The following is a 27,481-nucleotide window of genomic DNA, read 5'->3' as shown; positions in this document are numbered from 1 at the left end:
TTTAAGAAAGTACCTAAATCAGGAGAATTTCTGCACAACTGTTTTGCCAATATCTACAAATGCATGTACAAAAAAGATAGGAGACAGTTCCTTTAAGCTAAAAAGATGCATATATTCTTAAGTAGGAAGATAAATGCAGTTTAAATACAGCCACAACATTTTCTATCAAATGTTGGCATTACAAATTCAACATTTTTTGCAGTCCTTTTCAGGAATTATTCTCAGGGAGATCTTTAACTGCTGTACCAGCCATCGCTCCCTACAGTACAACTTGTGATGTGTTTTATCAAGCAATTGTAAAGTCTACCATATTAAGGCTACCCTATAAATATCAGTTGGGTCTGGACTACTATTTTTAAATGATCTTTTATTGTATTTTAAAGACCTTAATCTCTGACATACAGAAACTTTTTTGAGCATGTAACAGCTTGAAGGGTAGTCACCCCTTTGATAATCCCTTACCATTTTACAAAATGTAGGGATTTAATATCGCTTTAACTCCTTGTTCAAAAACACACAGTGCAATAAAACTTACAAATACCTGAAAAATTAATTTCTGACATTGCATTTACAGTAGTTTTAGTGAGTGCTTACATGTAGTCATTAGTCAAATGACTCTTCCTCCACCAGAAATAAAAACTAATCCTATTTTTATATGAGATGCTTGTTTCCTGACTTTTGCATAGTTGACCATGGCTTGGCTGTGCCAAAATATTAACAAAACCACACACAGATTCAGACAAACAGATGGGTAGTAACGCTGTCTCAAAAATACAAAGTGATGTCATCACGTTCCTCAGAAACTCTACTTTCAGCATTAAAATAAAATTCCAAGAGAATAATAGAGCTCTGATTTCCCTTTCACAGACCCTGATGCCCATCAGACAGGCAAATTCAGTCCAAATCTGTATTCCAGTGATCCTTTAAGCTGCCAGTGAAATGACTCACTCCAGTATGAGCAAAAGAACTGCTTAAAGGCTTTTGATAACAGAATGACATGTTTCCCAAATAAGCTGATTTTAAATTTGAATTCCTTCATTTTTCAGAAGACTGTATCTCTCTGATTGGGAATGTTGCTGAAATGATGTTTATTTGCATGTGGCTGTTTAAATCCTGCTCAGCTGGTAGCCTCTGGATAAAATAAGGCTTTCAAAGTGCTGGTCTTCTGCTTTTTCTTTCACTCTCTGCTCCTCTAAGGTACACACAAGTTTGTCTCTTTCTTCAACCACTTTCATCATCTCAGTAAAAATTTCATCCTCCTCATTCAGATCCACCTCATCTTTAAGGCTGTCTAAAAGATCATAAAAAAGAGATTAAAATCTGTTTGCATTTTAACTGTTAGAGCACAGCTTGAATAAACATTATAGTCAATGACAAATGAAGGCAATAGCAGTTAATACTTTTCAAGTTATAGTTCAGGGAAATTTTGTCCTGCATTTAGGCCATTTGAAGTTGACCATTAAGGTTCCTAACGTCTAGAGTAGACCTTTTAACAAAATTTGGACTGGAAGGGATAGGAAAAGCCCTGCTGGTTTATAAAAACAATTAAGATGGAGTTTAAATTTAGTTTATAAGGTAAAAAGCCCAAAATGAAATGTAGTACCTGTAAGAAAATAGGAAGTATTTTTCAGAAAATGTATTGAAAACTGCCTTCACTTACAATCCACATGCCTAAACACAACAGGATATTTTGGAGTATTCAGTGCTCTGGAACCCCTCTTGCCCCTTGATTCCTCCTCCCCATGCTCCTTTTTCAAAGATCAAATGACAGGACAAGCCCAAACTGTCATCCCAAGTACCTAAAAGCAATTCCAAAATGCTGTGGCAGCCAGCAATGCTTCACAAAAGCAGATAACCTCTTTTATTCAGGTGGCTGAAGAAGTTACTTTCCACTGCTGCCCATCATTGCATGTTAGCTGGACATTAATGCCTGGAGAGCACAATTAGCATAATTACACGTGCAGTGCTTCTGATCCAGTTCAGTGTAGAGCTGGGCAGGTCAGCTCAGCTGTCTTCACTAGGAGTCAGATGAGAAGATCTCACAAGTCACATTTTGCTGGCTGAGCTGCACTGGCAGAGAGCACAGGAGCCTCAGCCATCCTGGTCCTTTTTGGAGCAAACAGGGATGCACACAGGCACAGTCTGTCACTGTGGACTGGAGAACACCGTCCCCTTTGACTTACCATCAATGGCCATTTTCTCCCTCAGCTTTTGTTCCAACCTGCTTTGGTGGTCCTCCAGTTCTAGCTCTTGGGCTCTAGGTACGGCAAAAAGTATGTTAAAGAATAAGCTGTTTTCCAGTAAAGACACATATGTTATTTCAACCAAGAGATTTTGTGTTCTGTTTATCCTGTATTTTCTCCTCATGGGAAGTCTAAAAGGTTTGCCTATGCCAGTATCTCCACAGCAGAAGTACCATTACCACCTTTTGCATCATGTATCAGATTCAGCTCCCTCATACAGCGCAATACTCAAGGCTTTTAACCATCTGTGCTTTGTTGGTGGCACCCACAGTGTAATTCTGGATAGGGCTGAACACTCCCACGCACGAAGGGCCCTGCCAGGCCCTCTGCACAGGAACAGGTCCTGAGGCAAAGGAATTAACACACGTGAACGCATCCAGACAACAACTTTTTGTGTCCTGTGGGGGTGAAAGCTGCCTGCTTTTGCTTTTTTAACTCCGCTTTGCAGGCAGTGTGAGCAGGAAGCGTTGCTACCGAAACACCCAATGGCAATTGAAGGGGCAAGAAAAGGTTTGGCCCCTGGCAGCATCAGCACAGATGGGGAGAAACTGATAAATAGCAACAAGCAGCCCACACTGGTGTGAAATCCAGGGCTGAGCAATGATTGCTGCAGCTCTCATTGCCTTCCCACACTGCCCACAAATAGCAGAGAAAATAGCTGAGAGTCACCTCCGCCTGTCTCTTGGGTGTGTTTCCAAGAAGACGAGGTGAGGGAGCTACAGAAAATATTGTTTCCATCAACCACAACAGTGGCATCTGAGGCGGGATTTATCTGCTTGTTTCGCTGCTGTAGTGAATTCCTGGATCTTTTTTTCCTACGTCCAGTAAAAACTGAGATTAACTTGTCAGACTACTTTTCTTCCACAGGAGAAAGTGCCCCAGTGTTAAACCCATGTGATGTAAAGGCATCTATATGCTGTGTTGTTTCAGAGCATCATATAGGATTGAAATAATTGAACCACTGCAAGAGGGAAGGATGAGGAGGGCTCAACCGCAAATCTGTGTTCAAAACAGATCGTAGCTACTCTGGGTGTGTTTATTCCAGAACTGTCTCAAACTGCAGCACACAGCAAGGTGTTCAGGTGTATTGTGAGTACACTTTTACCCCTCTCCCCTCCTCGTCTTTAATACTAATCCTTGTCTTTACTTACATAATCAGGAGCTCAGACTCATAACGCATTAACTTATTCTTCTCCAGGACCAGCTCAAACCACTCATGTAGCATCTGAGTTTCATCCTTTGTGCCTGAATCTGTAAAAAATAGGAGAGTTTAGAGTGCATTACCAGCTTTCTTTCCAATGCTTTTGCCAATTAAGTTCCCTTTCAATAGTCTTGTGTAAGCCAATGTGAGCTCAAATGGAGATGGTTTTGCTGTATGCAACTTACATCAATAATGACTGGGCACAACAGTTTTGTCTACCTTTGTTTGAATGTTGTGGCTTATTACAGATAAAGAGGCACTAGATTTTGAAACACTTTTAGTTTAAAGATTTTCCTTTCAAATAATCACATAGACTTTCTTTTTAGTGGGCACTTTGTCTTTCTCTTAGTTTTGCCTTTGATAAGATAGTTTCTCTGTTGAAACTGGGCTTCAGAGCTGAACTATATGTCTAAGTGGATATTCCATATCCCATTAACACAATCAGACTTCAGGATGTACATGCTGGCAAGTATCAACTTAGTCCCTGCTTCCAGTGGACATCAGGAAATTTCCTTTAATTTGTCAACTAGCCTCTAAATCTGTATCTGCTTTGAATGAGAAATCTATGATTATTGGGTGGTTTTATAACACTTTGGGCCAGGGCATCACTGGTAGACAGTATAGAGACACAAAACATGAGATGGTCTTTCTCCCAAAGAGTTCAGAGCTTGTCTCTGCATTGCAAAGGAGGATGGAGGATGGATCTCTCTCACCAGGTGAGGGCCTTTACTACTCCTAAAATACCATCTGTACAAAACTCTTTGGCAATGAAAAACCCCTGGGAGTTTTCAAATGGCAAATCAGAGCACATATGTATTTCTTTTTCTCATTGCCCTTTTTAACATCCTCATCACTTCACATTTTCCATTCATTTTCTCCACAAAGCAAAACCACCCCATCACCCTTAGATGCAGAATTACAGCAACAGTGATGGCACTGTCAACACACCTCCCACGTCTGCTTTGCACATCCACTGCCTGGTGCCACAAAATAGCGATCACTCGTAGGAAGAAAATACCTTATACTAGTCCAGGTTGAGGCAACAATTTAGGTGACACACTGGCACCTTCAGAGGCATAAACAGCCAGCCTGTGCTCCTGCCCCAGCATGTGGTATTTACAGACCTCACTACGCATGTTAGAGGCAGGGACAGTCAGACCTGCGACAAAGCAAAAGGAGGTGCCACCAGTAGGCAGGGGAACACAGCTCTCTGCTCCTCAGTCCTTACATCACACTGCTAGATAACTAAGTATAAAATCCCCATAATCCAGCTTGTCTGTTTTCTGGTGGTGGGAAACTTATGTGATTTCTCCTTTAAGAGGACTGCACCTTTAATTCAGATGACCGAGAGCACTGAAATTTAAACCCAAAGGTGTCAGGTTCAAGCTCCAGAGACACCAATTACAAGAGCACCATTAAACTAGGTTACCAAGGGGAGAGACACCAGAGCCCTGGGCAGTTCAGCAGTGTTTCTGATGTCTTTCTGTCATAGTTTTGAAATGTGCTTCATTCTTGGCCCCAGGAATTACCCTCTTGTCTCTACAGCTCCAGCTGTCCCTCACTTTATATCAAAGCCAGAGAACAGCAGTTTGAAGCCCAGCTCCTTTGGGCAGTAATGATCTGCACCCAGTGCAGCCCTTTAGCAATCTTCCTGAGCATGAGGGAGATTGTTGGGTGTTTGGGATCACCAGCCCATTCGTGTGCTTTCACCAGCCACCATTATCCCAGGAAACACAGGTCACTTCCTGCCAGTGTCAGAGGAATTACATGGGCCCCCATGCCAAGGACAAGAGCCGTGGTGGCTTGGGTGCAGTTCTGCAGTTTTCCATCAGGACTTGACCCCAATTGGAAATCACCATGGAACAGGAGGATAAAACAGCAGGAGAGGGCAGAGCAAACTTGCTTCAATTTCTGCCTGATTCCACTAAAACTTGGAAGTAATAGATGTTTTCCTGTGGGATCTTCCAGGTCAGCAAGTGGTGATAAGTGTCTTCCCAGTGGCTGCTGGAGCGGTCCTTGCTGGAACATGCCAGTTTCTCACAAATCCAATGCAAGATGCAGCATTAGCTAACAGAGCCTTAGGTCTTTGTATGCCACCATAAGAAGTTATCATCAAAATTTGGTCTATCTTACTGTCAGTAAAGACATTGCAATTACAGGTATGCATAAGTCCTGCACAGAGGGAGAGGGTTACTATATCCTTTTTGGTTTTTTTATTTAGGCAAAAATATTCCTTCTTTTAACTTTTCCACCTTACACTTTAAAATCTCTGTATCTCTAATAAAAGACTGTGTATTGTGGGTTGATTGAGGTAAGTAAAGATAATGCACTTTGGAAAAAAAACACTCATTTTAGCAAAATCCTCAGTGTAAGCTGAAATAAAAATAGCCCTATTTTTTTTCCACCTCCTCCATCCCACAGAATGCCCCCTAAGTGTTCCCAATGGCATTCTTCCCCTGAGCTTTTCAAATGTTTGTTACTAACAATGTTAATAGGTTTTTAAGTGTGATGGAGTGCTTGATGCTTTCTAAGGGCAGAACAAGCCCATGAAGTATTCTGTGTAATGCAATGCAACAGATCTTAAAGGTTAGAGGGAAAACAATTTGTGAGTGTATTTTTCAAGCCACATTGTCTTTTCCTTACAGCGTTGCTAAAGCAAACCCTTCCTCCTGGTTTACCCAAGTCTCCTTTAACTGAGATCCATTTGAAAGTCAAACATTCTTCTAATGACATCATAAGTATTTCTATTTCCATCCCTTTTGAGGGAATGACAGGCTGCAGAGGAGTGTTTCCTGAACACTGTCCTCAAAACCTGAACCTTCTGTTCTCCAGATTGATGTCCTTCCACATAGTCATGACACAGTAAAGGGGGCTTGGCCAGTTTGCACCCTTTTAGGAACAGTTAAACCTCATATTCCCTATTCCTACAGGTTTTCCCTAGATTTCTTTTGACTCCATTGAAAATTCCAAGAAACCTTGGATATTTTCCTTATGAAATCAAAAACTAGCTACAACATGTGCAAATATTTGTTCACCTTCTAAAACATGGAGAGATTTCTTAACATTCTCTCAACGTAGATTTTCTTTACCATCATTCTTCACGATTTATTTAGTCAACTGATCCATTATGCTAATTTCAGTGGAAAACATGTTTCGAGCTTTTTATTTCTGTGTTTTCTTGTAGGCAGAAGATCTCCATAAGCCTCCACAAATGTCAGTGGAAAACAAAGAAACGGTACATCAGTGATTTATTATTTGGTATTTCGAACCAGAATAAAGGGAATAACGAGCATGAAAAATTATTTGTAGGACCGATATTATTTCTTTTTTCTTTTTTTTTTTTTTTTTAATGCATGAATTGTTGTCACCACAATCAGAAGATCATCAAAACCTCATTTTGCTCATCAGTCTTCATGGCAGTTGTTTCGCACCCACGCATGTTCTCTTCTAATTCAGTTGAGGAGCTAATGAATAACTCCCCCTAACAAAGGGGCCATTCATCCCAGGCTTACAGAATTATTAGAGGAGAGTTGCGTAAATGTCACTGAAGACTAGTGTTTGCAGGCCTGCCTCTAAATTTGGTTATTCACAACCTTTGCAGCTCAATATTATTGCTGAACTGTGATCGTTTTCTAATTGCCTTAATAATACCTATTAAATCACTTCAATTGCATAAGCGCAGACCTGCTTAAATACAACTTAACCTAATAAACACTGGTCATTCATTAAACAATAATGCTCATTATTTTTAGGAAGGTTGAACAGAATATTAAGCTCACCAATTCCTGCATCATTACACATATGCTATTACAAGTAGCAAAGCACTCACATTTTGTTTGGGAAACTTATGGCTTCATGCTTTTGCACCAGGAGAGTTATTCAGAAACAGTAACATCCTACGTCTCAGTACCTGCCCTATTTGTAACTGGCCACCTACACACAAACAATCACCAGGGAGGAAAAAAAAAAAATAGTACTTTCACCTTAATGAGGGCAATCCAATTACTAAGGATGGTAAGAGAATGAGAAGCATCGATCTCTTGGCAGACAGCCTTCTTTAGGAAATGCGATTGTCAAAACAGCAAAAACAAGAGGTGGTCTTAGGCCATTTATCCTGGTATTCAGTGTCTATCCCAAGAGCTAGAACCTTCTTGTCCTTCTGTATTTTTGAGGTTTCCAAAAAACAACCACCTTTATACATCTCTTTCTCACAGGCAGTAGGGGGGGTAGAGTTTGATAAAAGGTTATGCTTTCATTTAAGAAAAAAGATGCTAACCTTTTAAATAACATTTGAAATAGGTTGACACTATCAATTCTAGAAAATTAGTAAATAAATATAAAAGGCAAGGTAAATGCTCTCTTGCTGAACTGACTAGGGGCAACAGCTGCTATGAAATAAGGCATTAAAAAGGCCAGCATGTAGGAATTGGGCTGGGTTGCCTGGCTAAGACAACAACAAGATTAGGTGCCAAAACATATCTAGGTTTTCTGTGTTGTGCAACTGCCTGTCATGAAAGCACAAGGTTCAGTTTTCTGACACAGAGGTAAATAAAGACACGTTTCACTCAGGTTGTCAGCTCACCAGAGTCCCTTCAGCACAGAACCACAGCCCCCTCTGAAGTTCCTTACAGGCATGTGTAGTCCCATCCTCATTTTGAGCCTGGCAGGAGCCCCCAGATGTCCCTTCCCTCTCCAGAAGGTCTCCCCAGCTTCACCCCTTGTGTGCTGGGGAGCAGTGGCAAGGCTGGGCCAGTGGCAGGATGCTGCAGCCCTGGGTGCTGGGACTGTCAGCTCATCAGAGGGAAAATCTTGCTTCTGGTTGAGGCCAGGATGACGTCCCTGTAATCTTCTGCCCATTGAGGGAAAAGCTGCACTGTTAAGGCCTCTGTGCCTGCATGCTGCTGTTGCTATAGCATGGCCACTGGCTCTAATCATATTAATGGCATTTCACACTCCAGGAGAAGTCATTAAGGACTCTGTTACTAGGCACAGGCTGCTGCTGGCTTGGTAACTGAGATACAGCTCCTGGAAACCTCACTGGTTCCCTATAAAGGATGAAATTAAGCTCAGGATGGGACTCAAAAAAAAAAAAAAAAAAGAGGCACGTTGGGGAGTTGGGCAAAATATAGCTTCAGGTTCAACAGCAAGGTAAATAATTCCAAATCTGTGATACCAAACAAAAAATTCATAGCATTCAATGTAAAGATGTGTGAGCTAACAGAGCTCAAAGAAAAAGGTTAAACAATTATTTTTGTCCTTCCAGTTACTGTTTCTTTTCAGATTTCACACCAAATTATTTCATGATAATCATTAAATCCCTCTGCTTTGAAACAGGTTAAAAAAAACACTGCCAAACAAAAAACAACTGCTCTGTGTACCTGCTTCTCCTCTTAGTTCTCTCTCCAGTTCGACACCAGAAATCTCCAGAGCTCTTTGTCTTTCCTCCAGCTCTTCTAGTTGGCGTTGGACTGCCTGCAAAATTGTAATGATATAAATGCTACAGACATAACTTCAGAATTCAGAGACAAAAGATGGTCTCAGTGGTTAGAGAAACAGCTTGAAAAGGTCTCAGAGGAGTCCTGGCTCTTGCCAACTCATTGAGTGTACCAGGCGCCTAAGCAATTTAATAATTCCGCTAGGTATCTATGGCATTTTTATGTGGGTAAGTATGATAGGTACCAGAAGAACATCAGTTTTTCTGAGCTTTAGCTCTCCCATTGTAAATCAGAGATCATAGAGATCATCTGGGTCTCACAGGGTGTAAAAAGTCAATACCTTAACATATTCAGAGACACATATTCTGTGATGTTACATGAATAAAGCTCATATAAATATTGAAGGTTTACAGCTAGAAAGCTCTGCTATCTATTTTGCTGTCCATGGTTTTTTGTTGTTTGTTTTGCTTTCATATTTCACAAGCTTTCAACCTAGAAAGAAAAGGGTCTAACAGCCAAGAAGTGATAATTCAGTGGCACTTCAGGAAGGACTTCCACATTCATTGTCCATCCCTTTTTAAATAAGATTTTTCAGAGGTGTCATGGGGCTAATAGGCATGAAACACCTTAAAAGGTTGAAATGTCAAAGATGTATGTTCAGCAGTTCCCATTTCAGGCTGTGTTAGGGCATTCCAAGCCAAACCCTCAACAACAGCCTAACAAACACGTGAGATGACTCAAAAAGTTTGAACTTGATTGTTTCCCCAAACCAGTAAAGTCAGAGAAGGCATGTAGGCATCTAATTTTACCTTGAGATAATTTACAATTCTCAGATAAAAACTACAACATAGTTGCTCCCACTTTGTATTAAAACACATCTGAGACCAAACTGTGCAGAAGTGCGTTCACAAATTTTAAACTGTAACTGGAAATAACAACACTTCAGTAGAGTCTAGAGCTTTCCCAGCATTTTCTGAAGAGAAAATGTACAAAATGAAGTGACATTCCATCATTAGAAAAGAAATCGGTTCACTTCCATTGTTGTGGCAGAGGGAGAACAAAAGCCATTGCCACATTTTTGTATCCTCCTGCTGTACATAGAGGTAGTAGCTCAGTTTCTTACATTCTATGGGGTTGATGTTATTTCCCCTTCTCTTTCTCTTTTCAGTTCATTCTCCTCTTATAGCCAGTCACTGTTCCCTATTGTTCTTCACACACAATTACAAAATTAGGATGATCTCCTGGGGCGCACGTGGATTTGTCACACAGAGAGAGATGCAGGGCCCTGCCACATACACCTTCCTGCTCCTGATGGTTGGGGGAACTTGAGCACAAAAGGCAGTGAGCAGCAGCGAGGAGTGAGGGGAGGTGCAGAGCCCACTTTGGGTACCCCCATCCTCACTAGTCACTCTTGGGAGACAAAGGGGGCATCTGCAAGCTACATTTTCACCTGTGCTCTGTGAAGCCTCTTCAGCTCCTCTTGTTTAATCAACTGCTTTGTCTCCTTCTCCAGCTTCCTTCTCCTCCTGAGAGCTCTTTTTGCCTACAAAAGAGAGAGAGAGAAAAGAAAAGGTAATCAAAGCATAAGTACACTAATTACAGGTTTCCTCAAACCTTCCCCAGAATTACAGAGCTGCTGAGGTTGGGACAAACCTCTGGAGATCATCTAACCTGACCCCCAGCTCAAAGTGAGGTGAGCTACTGAAGGGTGCTTGGGGCAACCTAACCAAAATGAAACAAGCATTTGCTTACATTGACTTCAAATCATTACAAGCTCTTAATGCAACCCTAAGTGAGTGTGAACTGTGTCTATCTTTAAAAATGTTTGAATCACAAAGCTGACTCTATACAACATCCCACCATACATGGCCAGGCACCGGGTGAGGGAAGCACCAGTTTAAGGAAACTCAAACCCATTTCTACTGCTACAGCTGCTAAGTAGAAAAATTCACTTTGGATCTCTTGTAACACAGTAAGGGACACAGCTGAAACAGCCAGCCATCACAGGATACCACCTGAAGCCCCATGAAACCTTCCCCAGTGTCATTTCTCTACTGCATTACAGAGGTTTTTGCCTTTCCCCAGGCACCTGTTGCTGCTGCCAGGAGACCTGGGCAGCAAATGCTGCAGGGCTGGTTAGGGAATTGCCTGCCATTGCTCTGTCTTGCCTTTGACCCAAGCTAACCTGAAGTGCTTCAAGGCTGTGGTGTTCCTGTTTTGGAGGAGACAGAATATATCAGCACCGTAGACAAGATAATTAAATAATTAAACAGTCAGGAAGCCACTAAAAGTTTTCCCACCGAGTTTTGCCAGGTACCAGTGGTGGCACTGACAAAATAGCAGCCAGAACTGGTAGGAGGCAGCTGAAAGAAACATGCTGAGTGGGGCATGTGCATCAAAACTGAATCGCTGCTAATGTCCGTGTGTGACAGCTGCTTGTTCACTCCATTTCTGGCAGCTGCCTGGAGAGCTGCCTTCTCCCTGCCTGGACTGTTGGGGGTTGCTTTGATCCAGGTGGCTCCCATGTCTCTCTTCTTTTCTCTGTTTTGTTTAAACCTTATTTAATTCACCATAACGTTATCCTGCTATAGATTGTCCTTCCCGTAACAGGAAGAACAAGAGAAGATTTCTGACATCTCAGCGCATCCTGACACTGAGCCACTGGTGACAAGCGCTGTCACACATTGCTGTGCTTCTTCCTCATGGTATTTTGGTTCCTCTGGAGCTGCACAACTAGGTTTCCATTCAAAGTCTCACTTCAGCTTGGCTGACTTTTCCGTGTACTGTACTTTGTTTTCCTTCCTCTTCGCAACCCCCCCCCCCCACCGCCCCGCCAAAAGACAACAAATCGAAAGGCCACCTCATATTATTAGTTCCACTCACAGATATCCTTCACAGTAAAGAGGTAAACACATTTCCCACGAGCTATTCAGTCAACAAAAGCTCTGTTCCCTCACACCAGAGCTGGGTACTCAGAGTTCACTGCGCTTTAACCCCACGGCTCTTGCTCGCCATGGGAGGGCTCAGGACCCAGGTGGGCAGTCGGCCCTTTTGGTGTAAAGGGTCTGGGTGTGGCTTCGTGGCTCACACACTTGTGCTGATTAGGATAAACAGAGTGTTTTCCAGGCAACCTGCCTGTAGCACTTCTCAAACGAAGCTGTATTTCCCCAAAGGAAATCTGCATCTGTTTGGTTTAATTTTTTCAACAGTTTGCTTGTTGGGCTACATATTAAGGCCACTTAAGAATGCAGCTTCAAAGTGGTTTCAGTGAAACATGCCTGCTTGTCAAATTAAGACCTCCTCTGTCAACACTGGTATAACCTGGGGGAATTAAAGACCCAAAGAGGAAAAAGAAATGTTGGTGTTCATCTGTCTTAAAGACTTTTAATGTATTTTCCCTCCATGACACGTAACCTCCAACATCCCAATCCCCACTTTGAGAAATTGCTGTGTGGTTTAGATCAAAATCACATGACGAATCTTAAATACAGTCCACCTAAGGAAATACCCTTTTGTTCCCAAGCAAAGATTACCTTGTGTGTTAATGAAGGCTTGAATTCAAATTCATCATCAGAGGACGAAGTCGAATACTCACTAGCTTGTTTTCTGACAGGTAGGTGTTCACATCCTAAAATGCAGGAACAAAATAGTCAGTGAAGCAAAAAATACTGTTCTTTAACTTGAACAGACACTTTGCACCTGTCCTGAATTCTAATCAGCATCACCTAGAGCAATTTGGAAATTCAGCTGACAGCATTAATTAAATTTTTGATCCCTGTCAAAAGTTGCCTGTGTATATATATATATATTTTTTAGGTACTACATACAATTAAATTAATTCTTTGAGCACCCTGCATGTAGCACGCTGTTCTGAATGCACTCAACAGTCATTAAAATGTATATCTGAAGTTAGCCATATTACCCAAATGATTGTATAAGGCTCACTATACAGTGTAATTGAATGCACAAAGTCTGAGCCAGCTCTTAAACAAATTACCCTTATGTGGCTTGTAGCATCTGGCACCCATTTTTACTACATGACATCTGCTCAGTGTAAAATAGTTGGCGTCAGAATGTCTGGTCATATAAAAAAATCACAAATGTAATCAGAAGCAAATGGACTAAGAGAACAAGGCTTTATCACACAGCCTCATGCAACATAAATATTTCATTAATTATGTCTAAACAAACGTCACTTATTTTTCTGCTTTAGGAATATTATCACATCATTGGACTGTTGATTAAAATGCCATAAGAAGTCAGGAAAATCCATACATCACAACAACACGTACACTCCATAAGGAAAACTCAAAGCCTGCCCTTGGAAAAAGCATGCTTTCAGAATTATAAATTAAATTACATTTAATTGCAGCAATTTTATCATGCCTGTTTTTCCAGCATCTTGTTTCAACTGGGTGCAAATATTTGAATTTCTTCTTAATTTGTCTAATGCATAGCTTCATTCTCTTTATTTCAGAAAATAAAACCGCTTTTGGAACATCTGTCTCTATGCTTCAACCTGCTACAGTGTTAATGATTAACAGCTGGGCATCTTGGAAATGTACATTATTTAAAGCTAACAGTGTTAGTTTTTCTTTGTATCTGCTAGGTAACAGTTGGCTTTCTAGGTGCAAGTTGTATTCAGATTAAAATTATTTCCCATTCTCCCAGTGTAAATGTTTCTTCTTTGCCTTGTTCTGGAGCAGACTTTTGTCTCTAGCCCTAATTTAAAATCAGGATCCATGAAACTTATTCACCCCAGACAGTAAAGAATAAATACAAATCCAAGTAATTTGAGGCAGAAATTCTGATTTTTCTCAGCAATCTCAGTTTTAGAAGCACCCAGTCCTTGTGCTCAATGAAGCTGCAAGCTCATGCTTGGCTCAGTGGAGCAGACTTGGGTCTCACCATCCTTTTTGTGATTCAGGTCCTTGGGCAGCAGATACCTGCAAGTGAAGGCAGGGAGCTGCAACAGCCCTCCAGGTGGGTCTCCAGCCTCCCAGGTGACTCTACTCCAGAAATGCCCAAGTTGCCACCCCACATCTTGGAGGAGGGACACAGCTCCCGCTTGCTGACCTGCCAGGGACTCTCCGACAGCTCACAATTGCTGGGGTGAGGCCAGTGCCACACAATGCCCCACACTCTGTGGACAGGAGTGCCTTCCCAGCTGCACTCCATCTCTGTCCCCAGCAGGGACAGTCAGACATACAGCCCTTCCCGGGTGTGGGAGGCATCTGTCCTTTTAGTGAGTAAACTCTCCCATCTTGCTTATCCCTGAGCAACAAAAAGATTGAAGTAACTACCCTGTGGTCATACCACTGGAGAAATCAAATTCCACAGTATGCAAAGGGCAAACCTTACAGCCCAGGAGGGCTAGAAACACAAGCAATTACACGCTCCCTTTCTTCTCTCAGCTGTGCTGGGAATAAGCAACTGCTTCCCCCTGTCCTCCCCTCTGAGTGATATCAATAATTTAAAAAGCATTACAAGGTCTGGAGGAAAAGCAGCCTGCTCTAACAAAAGGGCACCTGCTTCCTCCTTGGGAACTCTGTCTTTCTGGGACAGAGAGAGGGTCAGTGACCTCCCCAAGGACTTCCAAGGTCTATCTCATAAGCACAAGGATGCTTGTGCATGGAATAGATTCATAACCTCCTCCCAATGCCTCTCTGCTGTGGAGAGGCAGGTATTTGCACCTTGCTCTGCAGAGAAAAGCCATTTAGATTACTCCAAACAGCTCAGCCTCTCAAGGGACCCAGTACCCAAAACCCTGGGAGGCAACAGTCACCCAACTGTGATCAGCACCCTTCATGGTCTCCACCTGGGAATGCTGCAGAATGAAGGAACACATGGCCTACTCAGTGATGAGGCACCTGATGGTTCTACCTGTGCTCATTGTCCCATTATTGCAAACACATTTCACAGCACTGATGTTCTTGCTAATATAACGGGGATAACTGAAGCATGAGGTGTCTGGAAACACAGAGCAAAAAGAGTGACAGAACTGGGATAAGAGGTCAGGTTTTTGGCTCCCAAATGTGTGGCCCTGCCACTTTTCACGGATACAGAAAGAATGGGAGACAGTGCATTTCTTTCAACGTTAAAAGGGCAGCCACTCAGTGCTCTGCTCAGCTAATTTTCTTTGGCTATTTCTTCGTGAGAGAGACCAGAACTATGCTCTAAAGTGTACCCCAAATGCAAATTTCAACTTCAAGACAACTATAGCAACCATAGCAAGAAATTACCTCACAGAATGAACTTGCTTCATGCAGAGCTAGAAAAAAATACCACATTTTTTTGAAAAAAACACAAACCAAATCAACCAAACAAAAAAAACCCACACCAAAACCCAAAAACCCCCTCAAACAGAAAGTGGTGGGATAGGCAGAATTTAGCCACCAGCTGTGAGGATTTGGACAAGGAGTTCACACATAAAGATATTCAACTTAGGGACGTTCACACTTACTGGGTCATTAAAATCTGAAACTTTGAACTGCCACAAAAATAATTTGTCTACTTCAAATATGCCAAGCCTTAAAGCTCAATAGGCTACAGAACAGATCTCTAAGACGTATGGGTTTTTTTCCAAATATTAACTCAAGTCTTCTAGACTTGGATTTTATCTTTACAGCCATCTCATCCCTTCAGATTGGGTGTTATTTATTACATATTTCTTACTTCTTAAGTACTCCAGCATCCCCCTAACTTTCAAATTAACATATAGAGCTTTTCCTCCCCATCCAACAAGACTTTGGATCACTAGGAGTGGTCGGTCACAGTATTAGTTTGTTCCTTTGCCCTTCAACTATAAAGGGCAAAGGAAAAATATTTCTGAAATGTATATTAGTGAGCCTGACAGAGTCACAGAATACACTTCAACGTATACTGGTGGAGGAAACCTCCAATTCTTGATCCTGTGCTATGGTATCCTCATATATATGTGTCATAAGAGAGAGGAAAAGTTATACCCATAAAATTAAAATTCCTTCATATGGCCAGTTTGTTACAGCTCGACAATCCAAGGGTGAGCATCAAAGACACTTTGGCCTAAGTCTGCTGCCACTGAAGGCCATCACTGAATGCCTCACTGTGCTCTGGGGGATCAACTGGATCAAAGTGCAGTGCTTTGAGAACCTCTCCCTTAAGATACACATCCAAGGTACTCATATTCCCAGGAAACTTGAAGGCCTCTGAACAGTGAGTGAGATGTTACATGAAGAGGTTAAGAAGGCGCTACCCTTCTGTTACATGTGGGAGCACCGCTGATTGTCCTGGAGATTTATAGGGAAAACCATCACTGCCGCCAGTCTGCCTGTCCCAGCTCAACCTCCCTTTCCTGGGGTGTGTTTGTGTCATGGTAATGACTGCAGCCTAAATACACAGAACTGTCTTGGAGCAGGAACTGTTTTTATAACATAATGTTATACTAATCTGTTGGCTTCCTCTGTAAGTGTCCAAGATTGCATATTTTTAGAAGTCATGGGAGTTAATCATGACCACTGTAAGTACTTCAGCATTTTACAACAGAGAGGCAAAGTTACACATATCTCTTGGGGCACTGATGTTCAAAACCAGATGGAAATTGGCATGAGGAAGGAGATGAAAAGAATGGTCAGTAGAAATCAAGAGAGGGCTTGGTTATTTCACTTCACATCTCTGCTTCTCTACAGATTTCTCCTGTGGTTTTAGACATGAAATTTCATCTTCTACTGCCTCAGTTCCCATGCTAAAATACAAAATCACTGTGAAAGCAGTGTCCTTGCTGACCAGAGCACTGCAAACACAGACTTTCTGTGGTACAAAGATGCAGTAACGGGAACCTGATATTTGCAAGCAATCCCTTTTCAATCTAAAATCCCTTTTTCAACCACAAAATCAGCAAAGTGCTAAATTTTCTCATCAGATGAATTGGTTGTCCTGCTTAATGATATATGCCATGTAAACAACACATACACACTGAGTTATAACAACTCTCATCTCATGTAAGGGACAATTCTAGGAATGTTTTCACATGATCCCTACTTTGTCAGGGACAGAAATACTCCTCCCATGTCTCCATCTCTATCAAGAAGCAAACCCAGAGTCACACACACATCTGCTGACAAACAACCACCCTTAGGGACTGGTCTTCAGAAGGCCTGTCTGTACATAAAAAGTAATCCCTGGATCCACCACTTCGTCTCCCTACAAACACTGTTGACTGCTACACTCACACAACCTGGCTTAAATCTCTTTTTACTGTTGTTCTCCTGTTGTACTAATGACTTCTCGTACCAGTAATTAATATGGCACTTTGGCATTTTTTTTGCATTTCAAAAGGGGAACTAGGCTTAGGAGAGAACAGTTAATCATCTGATTGAACACTTTTATTGATCAATTTTTTGGGAGGTGTTCACTGCAGTTTGAAACACAAAGGCGGAATCAAAAGACAAAAGCCTCAAAGATATCAAAAATCTGGAATTGCACTTAGGAACTCCAGTGTGGTTATTTGCACAGTTGTCTATTCTACAGCAAACTTTGGCTTGTTTTTTTTTTTTTTTTTTAAGCCAGTCTCTCACTGAAAAGTGTGCATGAACCCCCATTGCTTCAGTAAGCTCTGTCTAGGTCTCACACAAGCAGTCTGTCCACCTGGATCTTTGAATGGCCCAAAATTTCCAAGGAGCTGTTCTTATGAAACAGAGGGATAGTGTTAGGCAGAAAGCCTTCAAAGCAGGTCTGGACATGAGAAACTGGTATGATCCACAAGGAAGGTGCAACTGCAGGTGTAAGTTTGAATGACAGGCAATCTGCTGCTAAGATCTCATGATTCTTGATGCTGAGCTTCAGCTGGGGGCTGAACACTTGGCAGGAGAGGACAGAAGGACAGAACATAGTTTTAGTTTGGACAGACACCTGGGTCATCAGCATAGGAAAGACATCTGGATGTGTGTTTGCAGCTGAAGTAAGACGAGGTGTAAGGAAAGATGAGCCACATAGCACAGGAGTAGAGGTGTAGGGTGAGACTGGAAGGTCCTTCCAATCTGTTTCCAGCACTGTATGTCTAAAGGAATGCTACAGGCATGTGATTCCTCCCCTCAACACTCGCCCGGCCTCCAAAGATTTTTCAGTTCAGGAGTGTTCAATATTGGAATATTGGTTTCTAAGTATTTGGTTACTCCTCAGAGGATTTCTCTGCAGTGAGCTTGCCCAGTCTCATCTCAAGCCCAAGGACTTTCATCATCCAGCTCATTCTTTGGCTCCACAAGCCACTGAGGGAGAAAACGCCAGTGTAATGTAATACCAACCATATTTGCACAGAAACAGTTTGGCCTCAAACAGGATAGAAAAGTCCCACTATAAAGAGCCAAGAGAAGTATGAGAAGGAGTCTCATTAAATTGCTCTCTGCAAGGTGCTGGGAATACTTTCTTTTCATTAAAGAAGTTTTCTGTGATTTATGGTAAATTTCAAGAGAGAAAAATAATGACATGAAATGTAGGCTAAAGCTCGTCATCAGACTGAAGTTTGGCAAGTCTGGGCCTCAGACAAGTGCCAATATGAGACAGAAATGTCATTTTAGAGAGCCAAGCAGGACTTGGCTCTTCACCAGTTTGATTTACTCAAATATGAATTTTGAAAAAATTCAGGGAGCTGCAATGTTGAAATGTTGAAAACGACAGATTACTGGGCAATGGCTAGATCAGAGCTTAACTTTTTTTTTTTTAATCTAAACAGATTTTTCAATGGCTATAGTCAATAACTGTAACAATTTAAGAATCCTCATTTGGCTTGCATAGCAGAGGAATGCAACACATATCAAACCAGCGTGTTTTCCCAAAATATTTAAAACATAAATAAAGTAAAGCATTATTCATACCTAACAAGAACTTTTCCCATTTTAGCAGGACCACAGCATACCAATTTGTTAAGAGCACATTTTGTTAAGAGCAAGTCAGCTTGGCTCAGTTGATGGGTGATGACCAGGTATAAACTCCAAAAAAGCTTCCAATTAAGGGCCACAGCTTTACAAGTGTGAATAGCAACTCTCTGTGGCTTCAGTGCAGTCCTCAGCAACTTCTGGCTCAATGGGGATGCCTGGTTTTGTGAGCTGTTAGATAAAGGATGCTCCAAAGTCCAACCCAAGAATTCAGGAATGAGAGCAGGAGTTATTCTATCAATTTTAATGAGCTTCAAATCAAGTCTCTTACATATTGTCTCTCTTCCTCACAGTTATGCAGCAGTTCTGAAGCAGAAGGGATGCAAAGGGTCTGGCAGCTCAGTGGGTACATTTCAGTGACTTCACATTTTACATACAGATTTTAATGCTGCAGTTTGGGGTTATATTTGGGGTTGCAATTTAATAAAGTAGGAAACAAACAGGTATGCCAATAAAACTCAATAGGTTATTCAGTTAAATAACTGAGTCTTTCTGCAGTGGGCTCATGGAAAGATGGATCACGGAGAAAGACAGGTGGGTGCAGCTCTCATGCCTCATATTTCATCCCTGAAACTGCGCTGCAGCTAATTCTTTTTGAGCCTATGCTCACATTACTCAGACTGCTCTTTGTCTGACATCAACATTTCTTGGACTTGCCTGCAATTTTAATACTAACCTCGTTCTTGCAAGCAAACATGAAAATTGATGCCTTTTAATCACTGCCCAGATAGACTTTCAAATAGGTCACCACGGTTCAATAAGGTGCTTATTACACTATATTTATTAAGTCTTCTTATGTAGAAAGTAACTACAAATTAAACATAACATACAACAGATATGTGTTTGCATGATCACGCACAGGTCTTTTAAAGGTTAAGTGCTATTACACAATAATAATAACAACAATAATAATGATAATAATAGCAGCAACAAAATAATTCCACTCAGGTCCTCACCTGTGGAAGGGTAGCACAACCTGTCGTCTGGAGAATGGTCCTTTGGGAAAAGCAGAGATGACATCAAGGAATTCCCTTCTCTTTCATGAGCTTTACTTCTCAGTCTACTGAAGAGCAATCCAAGGCTACCTTTTTGTGCAGAGTCATCCAGATTGTCCTTGGAGGTGTTCTTGGGCTTTGGAGATGAAAGAAGAGTGGATTTTTCCTTACGGATACACATGTCATCCATGGGAGTCCCTGGAGGAGTGTCTTTAAAGGTAAACTTTTCTAGGAGTCCTGGGACATCCTCCATCCTAGTGCAAGATGATTTCTGAGGTATACTGGTTGTGTTGGGAAGCCTGATGTGAGGACTGGAGGATGTGAGGGATCCCTGTTCACTGTAATCCCTTAGAGATATCTCTTTGGAGCTGACAGAAAAATTAGATGGATTTGAGAAAGGGCTTCCATCTCCTAAATATTCTCCTGCCCACTCCCCTACTTTAGGATCCTGTATCTGAGTGTTATTGTTGTTAGTGTTCCTTTGGCTTAGGGAATAAGCAGAAGCACTAGGGAAGCTGAAGAAAGCTTGTTCTGAAGAGGCTTTGGTTTTGCTCTCTGAGTCCTGCTTCAGTCCTCCTGGAGCTGAGGTTAGAGGCTCCAAAATGGACCTTTTGATAGCATTGGCAATGATCCGCAGTGGTGATTTTGGCTGGCTGGCTGTGTGCTGCCTGGAAACTGCATCCAGACTCCTCAGAGCCTCTTTTGTGCCAACTGGCAAAGCTGGCAGAGCATCATCTGCAATTTCAAGAGGCACAGGACAACCAGATCGTTTGAACACATTTTTTCTGCAGTCATCATCCTTCTTCTCTGTAGTCCACTGGGCTCCATTGTTTTGATACCCTGCCCTGGTTCCACCGAAGTCTGTTCTCTTTGAGTCAAACAAGGGTTGCTGTCGAGTACAAAGCCCCAGCCTCTTTTTTGCCTCCTTTAATTCTTGCTCAGGCTTTTCTTCTGGGTGCTTGGTATTTTTGCCATCTTTTCCTTTCAAATCCAGAGATGACAGCTCTTTTGTCTTCTTATTAAAACCTTCTGGTTCAGAGATATGTTTCCATGTTTTTTCCTTCCAGTCCTGGGCTGAGTATGTCCCAGAGTCACTATCTGTATCTTCAGGCTCATAAAAATCAACAACCAGTTTCCCATTTCCAGGAGAGGTCCTTGGAGAACCCGTGGTGCTGCTCTGAAAAGAACAATGAGGGACATAGCAATATGTGTCTTCAGGCATCTCTCTGGCTTTTTCTTTTCTTTGAAATACTGGGCTGTAGGGTTTCAAATGTCCTCTTGTAGTTTCTGGTGGTCTATTGTAAGAAGCCGACTGTGATGTGCATGAAAAAAAAAAGATTATTTTAGTGATAGAAAAATACTGCCTTGTGTATCTTTTATTTCATATAATATTTTAATCCATTTTAATCCTAACATAATAATAATAAACATAATATTTAATTTATACACACAAACATATGTAGATGACAATAAATTAAGAAAAGCTTTTCTTCCTAAAGGGCTAATATTTCTCTAGGAGTGGAGATCTAATATTACTAGAGATTTTAATAGTCTAAAAATAATGTCATTCATGCTAAGAATCTGTCATATCTTTATGAATTGCCTTTAATATTTTCCTTAGAAAGAAACAATCCTATCTCCAGGAAAATAGACAGGAGCAGATCTGCTCTATTCTCCTATGTGTGTTCCAGTTGCATCACCTTAGTGTTTTGAGCAAGCACAAGAGACCATCATCCATCCTCTCCAAATGCTTTTATAATACTGCATGCTTACATAGCAGAGGTAGAAATTAAAGAAGTGACCCAAAAAAGACTATAAAATGCAAGTTGGTAGTTTTAAACAATTCAGTTAGTTCTCTCTCATGACATTTTTCCTTTGGTAAAGGTTTAAATTCATTACTTCAGCCACCAAAATCTTCTGCTGAAGATCATAACAAGGATAAATATCCACATTATCTAGCAAGCAGACCAAAACTTGAGTTCTTTCTTCCTTTTAAAAGGGAGGCATTTTATCATCAGTGCTACATGATAATGGATGGCATGAAGATTCAATTCCTGTTTCCATTTACGTGCCAGATACCCAAATTCACATGGGTGAAGCCATTAATCTGTCTGGCTTTTCATTTCCCATAAGCAACAGAACTAAAGCAGTAATGATTCCTCTCCATTTCACAGTTGTATTTGAAGACTAAAGTTATTACTGGCCAGGATCTCGGATAGAAAAACGTAAGAAACACCAACAAACAAATGAACACCCTCTTAAATCCTTACTCTTTAAGAAAAAGGCCACTAAGCACTGCTTGTAGAACAGGACCAGCATGGAGTCACCTCTCCTTGTGCACAGAGTGGCCAGGCAGCATTGTGCAGCTCTGCTCCCCTGGGACATTCCCTTCCTGGCCCCATTGTCCTGCACCGGATTTCAACTACCACCATGGATGTGGAAGAGTTGATTTTTTTTCTAACACAGGCCCTGAGGTCAAGCAATATTAATCATGTTTAACCCAAGGGTGAGGACAACTGGCTAGGGCACAGAGGATGTGGGCTGGCCCCCGCTCCACCTGGCTCCGAGTCCAGGGACGTGCTGCCCTTTGCTCAGGATGGTCGGTCATGACTCCTGCTGCAGTGCTGCACTTAGGGCAGGTCCACCCTTCCTCAGCCTTAAAAAAAAATAAATTAAAACCCCCTAAAACACAATGGAAATCCTAGGTCCTGAAGGAAGCAGAAGATACTCCTGAGCAGTGGGAGGTGTGGAGCCCAGGGCCTGCTGCAAGTTTAGAAATCTTCTGCCCACTGGAGGCAACGGCAAAACATTAGACATGGGACACCTACGTCTAAAGGCTGTAACAGCAGAAATCCCTCATCTCCTATGCCAGGTTTTCCATGGCTGGCACCATGCAAGCCCTTACCTCGGCTCCCACATTTGCCCTCCAAGGTCACAGCTGAGACTTGGCTTTTGCCCAGTGATCAAGGGGCATTTCAGCCACTCAGATGTGATACCCTCCCACCCTGTCCATTGCTGCTGGCACATGGCCCTGCCCAACGTGCCACACGTTTCCATCCAGCCCCATGAGCACATGGAGAGACCAACAGCCAGCTTGAGAGGAGCACAGGACAGAGCTTTCAGGGATTTCCTCTCCTTTGGGTAGAAGCACAAAGGAAATCCCAGTGGCAGCTAAGCCCTACATTGTGAGGGAAGGACAGGGTGGCAGTGCCTACCTATTGTGTTCAGTTTTGGGCAACTCACTACAAGAAAGATATTTTGGTGCTGGAGCATGTCCAGAGAAGAGCAACAGAGCTGGTGAAGGTTCTGGAGTGTAGGACTAAGGAACAGCTGAAGGAGCTGGGGGTGTATAGCCTGGAGTAAAGAAGATCTGGTGGAGACTTCAATGTTCTCCACAACTACCCAAAAGGAGGTTGTAGTGAGGTGAGGAGTGGTCTCTACTCCCATGTAAGAAGTGACAGGATGAGAGGAAACAGTCTCAAGTTGTGCCAGGAGAGGTTTAGATTGTATATTTGGAAAAATTTCTTCACTGAAACAGTCGCGAAGCACTGGAACAGGCTGCCCAGGGAAGCGGGGTAGTCATCATCTTTGGAGGTATTTAAAAGACACGTAGATGTGGCACTTGGGGACATGGTTTAGTGTTGGACCTGGTAGGGTTGGGTTAATGGTTGGACTCAAGGATCTTAGAGGTCTTTTCCAACCTAAACCACTCTATGATTTCATGACTGATGCCACAGATTAGTGCCTAAGTCTTCATGTAGTCAAGGTCTGAGTCCCACAGCCAACGTGACTTAGACGCTTGATTTGGGAATGATCACATCAAACCAGAGCAAGTTCTCCTCCCTACGTACAGCACAAGCATAACTCCAACTTCAGTGGTTACTGGGAGGACCAAAACTATTTGAAAGAGCAGAGGATGCCCAGACAGCCTGCCAAGAGCAGACATGCCCCAACAGTAGTTACACTCACTCTGCTCTACACAATTCCCCTTCATACCTGTGTTTGAGAATGACCCTCTCCAGGACCGCTCTGACAGCTGCCTGAGCTGTCCTTCCAGTGTAGCCCAGGTTTCTTGCTGGACAGCAGAGGAAAGCCTGTCAAAGACACAAATTTCACTGTCACACTGCTATTGATTTTGTCTTAAATAAAGTTCACAATTAAAGAATGAGACTAGAAAATGAAACAGTCACCTGGATACAGCTGTACCCGAAGAAGTGACCTACAGTATTGAAGTTTATGGCCTCACTCTGTGTGTGCATGCTGTGCCAAACACGTGTTGATATTTCCAGCGGTGGACTTGAACTGCTTCCACTTTTTGGCTGGATGTAGTGAAGCAGCTTTTGAGTTCCAGGAAACTTTCTGGAAAACCAGCCCCCTTTAGAGGGCTTTCAGGCCTCAGAAGCAGAGGTAGTCAAAACAACCTGTGACTCTTGAACTTTGGGTAGTTCTGAGAAATGAAGAAAATGGGTGACTTCTGAGAGGGCTGTTCATCGGAATGGGAAAAAGAAAAATGGGAAATGCATCCATCTGCAGGCAATAAGTACAGAAATAATCCCAAACAGTCTCCCAAGCCAGGAAAACAGGCAGCATGTAGGGGGCTCTCCTAGGATCAGGCAAGGTAACTAATTACTAAAGGCCTTGAACCAAAACTAGTACAAACATACGTAGAACTGCTGAAAGGGAAAGTAGGGAGGCAACTTGCACCTGAAGGGAGTTAGGAGAACTTTCCAATATTTGTGCCTGTGGGAATTTTACACAATAAATAATCTTTGGACAAATGGAAGTACTCCTGAGCCAAGATATTACCATGTCAAGCTATAAGATGACAAGCATATTTAGAGCTGAATTATTAACTGCCAAACCCACCTATTAGTTCTGAAATCCATGCAGGTTCCCAAAGCAAACTTTGGTTCTTCTACATAGGGATTAACAACTGAATAAGGACACAAACGAGACTCCAGGGAGAGAGGACAGTTCCTGCATGTGAACTTCAGCAAAGGCAAGCCAGGGAGAGAGGCCAAGTCTCCTTTCCTCTCAGTGTCTCACCTATTTGTACCCAATCTTGATGCAACTGGTTATGTTCAATCAAGATTGGAGGGAAACAATGTGCTGGAGTTCGTCAAGGAACTCCTGCAGGGACAGCAGCCAGGGGCTGACCTTTATAAAGTGAATTGAGCCACGGGAAAACATGAGAATCCAGAATTAGGATTAAAAAAAAATACCACCACCTGCATAAGTGAGCCAGGGGGTTTAGCCTGATCCGTCTAAGCCCTGAGCCTCCTGACATGAGCAAATATCATGGTTCAGCACACTGAGGGGAAACACAACCGCTGCAGCAGCGACAGCCACAGCTCCCACAGGGACATAAACCCCCCAGCCCAAGGGTCTGCAGGGTAAGGGCACACGCCCATGGGGAGAACTGCTTCCCACTCCAGCTCTCGTGGGCGTGCATTAGCTCACAAGGACAGGGCCTGCACACACGAGATCGTTGCTCCACATGCAGCCACAAGCTTGCCGCCTGTCACAAGGATAATGGTTTTATTCCCACCAACATGCTGAACCTACATTTTCAGCTTCACTTTCAAAACGAGATTTAAAAAAAAAAAAAAGTTCCCTGGGGCACTATCATGATCTGCTTGGCCCAAAATCCCAAGATAAATTAAGAGCACAGTGTTCCCTGTGGCCAGGCGATGGGGATTAAAGGTTTTGAAAGGTAATATCCTGCTCTGAGCCTTTCAGCCAATATAGCTGTGACACTGATTTCCTTTTCTTGGCCGTGTACCCTGTGCTGTTTATGAAACATATGTGTTTTGGGAAATATGTCTGAAACGGAGACAGATTTTTTCCCTGTGACTGATGATCATATAAAATTCCTGTAATCAAATTGGATTAAATATAGAAACTATGACTTAGTGTTCCTCCAGAGACTAGAAAATGCCTTTATTCTGTTCCCACTGTGCGCTGACTGTGCTTTACACCTCATTTTAGCAGCGTACTTGAGGTTCAGACAGACTCATGCAGCACAACCCTCTCAAAGGCTTCTAGCTCCCTCTAGAGCCCTTGAGGCACGCAGAAGATTTTTAACAAAACGATGGGAAATTAATTGGCAAACCATTAAGTAATGTACTTGCTGAGAACAAGCTGAAAATTAGTTAAGAGGGATGCCCCCCTTCACCCCCAATATTCTCTTCTTTCCTCTCTGTCTTTCTTACCCCCACCTCAAATCTGAAATAAGCATAATTTTTGATTGAGCTTTTAACAACTGAGATCAATTAAGGTAAGATTTAAAATCCAGTCCTTTGGTGGAGCCAAACTGGTGTACATGCCAATCCCCAAATGCTCAGAGGCAGAGCCAAGGCTGACACAGATGCCATGGGACTTGGAGAACAACCTGCTCCACCTTCTCATCCTAGGCATGGCAGAGCCTTCCCCTGGGTGCTACACCCCGTGCAGCCTCTCAGAGCACGGCAAGGCCTCATGCTTTGGAAGTGCAGGGAATTCCAGGGAACACAGCCCCATCTTACCTGTCTGCTTGTCCATCTGCCACAACTGCTTCTCTGGGGATAGACCAGAGGGAGGGGAGGGTTTGCTGAAGCTGAGCTTGGTGGGAGCCTTCCCTCAGGACCATGAAATAGCCCTGTAGATACTCTACTGAGATTTACTGAGTTATTCCAGACTTGTGGCATCGGGGTCTCCAAGGGGCTGAGGGAGGGTAGTGACAGTGCTCGGTGCTTTTGGGATCTAAAAATTCATCCCACAGTGAGCACCTGCAAATGATTTTGAAGCTTTCTTGGGCACTCAAAGCAAGCAAGTCAAAATGCCTCTGCTTGAGCACTGGTACTATAACGGGCACAGGAGTCCTACTTGTTTCAGAAGCAAAAATATAACTTCTCTGAAGGTAATTGGGACTCCAAGTGGCAGCAGAAATCCCCCTTGTTGCAGAGGGAAGCTTAGGGCAGAGTAAAGAGCAGCTGTCACCACCATTCCCCAAAACCCACTGTTTCCATATCCAGAAACTGTGGCACCCGGTCACGTGCACAAAGCCCTTCTTTCTGCTGCCGTACATTCACATTTCACACTTAGGATTGTCAACACCCCAGTCTACAACTGCATTTCTAACAAAGCTTTGAGAGGGTTTGGGATGCTGGTAAGCTCACCCAACCCCAGTACTGGTGAGGTCAATCCTGGCAGGTACCTGCCAGTCCTCAGTGGGATCTTGGGATGAAAGTGTGTGCACTTGCCAAGGGGCTGTGCTGAAGGGGGATGGGTAACACAGTTCCAAGCAGCAAGGATGTGACTAAGGGTGGCTGACTTGTGTGGGGACTCTAGTCCAAGAGAAAGGTTACCTAGATGCAGCCTCAGCTGTGAGGGGTGACTACACTGTTTCAGAAGTGAGTAGAGAACAGAGCCAGTCTGTCAAAGTCACTACATTCCTGTGTGATTCCCATGGGCAAAGACAGGTCAGCCCAAACCAAGGGAAACTGCTGGAGGACAAGAACCAATAACACCTGTTTTCACCAGTTCACCTCTTGGGACAGCTGTTGGCTGAACAACCAGAAATATTACCTGGTGGGGGTTTTTTTCCCCAACAGAAAAGAGGTGACAGAGCACCTGTGGAAGGATGCAAATAGGCACCTCCAGCAGCATTTCTAATACGTGACATGATGTTAGACCCAGTGTTGCACCTGATCAAAAG

General features: G+C 42.7%; 1 protein-coding gene across 1 annotated transcript; it reads right to left on the bottom strand.

Moving 5' to 3' along the window:
* Nucleotides 1-1,069: 1,069 nt before the first annotated feature.
* Nucleotides 1,070-23,860, bottom strand: MICALCL (MICAL C-terminal like). Its single transcript, XM_039386203.1, has 8 exons — nucleotides 23,782-23,860; nucleotides 19,747-21,097; nucleotides 12,413-12,507; nucleotides 10,330-10,422; nucleotides 8,823-8,916; nucleotides 3,395-3,494; nucleotides 2,184-2,257; nucleotides 1,070-1,291 (listed from the first exon to the last, which is right to left on the bottom strand). The coding sequence occupies exons 2-8, from the start codon at nucleotides 21,005-21,007 to the stop codon at nucleotides 1,107-1,109; spliced, it is 1,902 nt and encodes a 633-aa protein (XP_039242137.1). The 5' UTR covers nucleotides 21,008-21,097; nucleotides 23,782-23,860; the 3' UTR covers nucleotides 1,070-1,106.
* Nucleotides 23,861-27,481: the final 3,621 nt, after the last annotated feature.

This window comes from Pipra filicauda, unplaced genomic scaffold (assembly GCF_003945595.2).
Source record: "Pipra filicauda isolate LSUMZ 115617 unplaced genomic scaffold, ASM394559v2 scaffold470_size491443_pilon, whole genome shotgun sequence".
In the NCBI taxonomy this organism is placed as follows: Eukaryota; Metazoa; Chordata; class Aves; order Passeriformes; family Pipridae; genus Pipra; species Pipra filicauda.
This window is presented reverse-complemented; position numbering and strand designations above follow the sequence as displayed.

Coding starts and splice junctions, on each gene's coding strand:
- MICALCL (XM_039386203.1), bottom strand. CDS start 21,007: ATGCCTGAAGACACATATTGCTATGTCCCTCATTGTTCTTTTCAGAGC. Junction 12,508..19,746: donor GTTGTGCTACCCTTCCACAG/GTGAGGACCTGA, acceptor CCTGCATTTTAG/GATGTGAACACCTACCTGTC. Junction 8,917..10,329: donor AGAGGCTTCACAGAGCACAG/GTGAAAATGTAG, acceptor ACAATTTTGCAG/GCAGTCCAACGCCAACTAGA.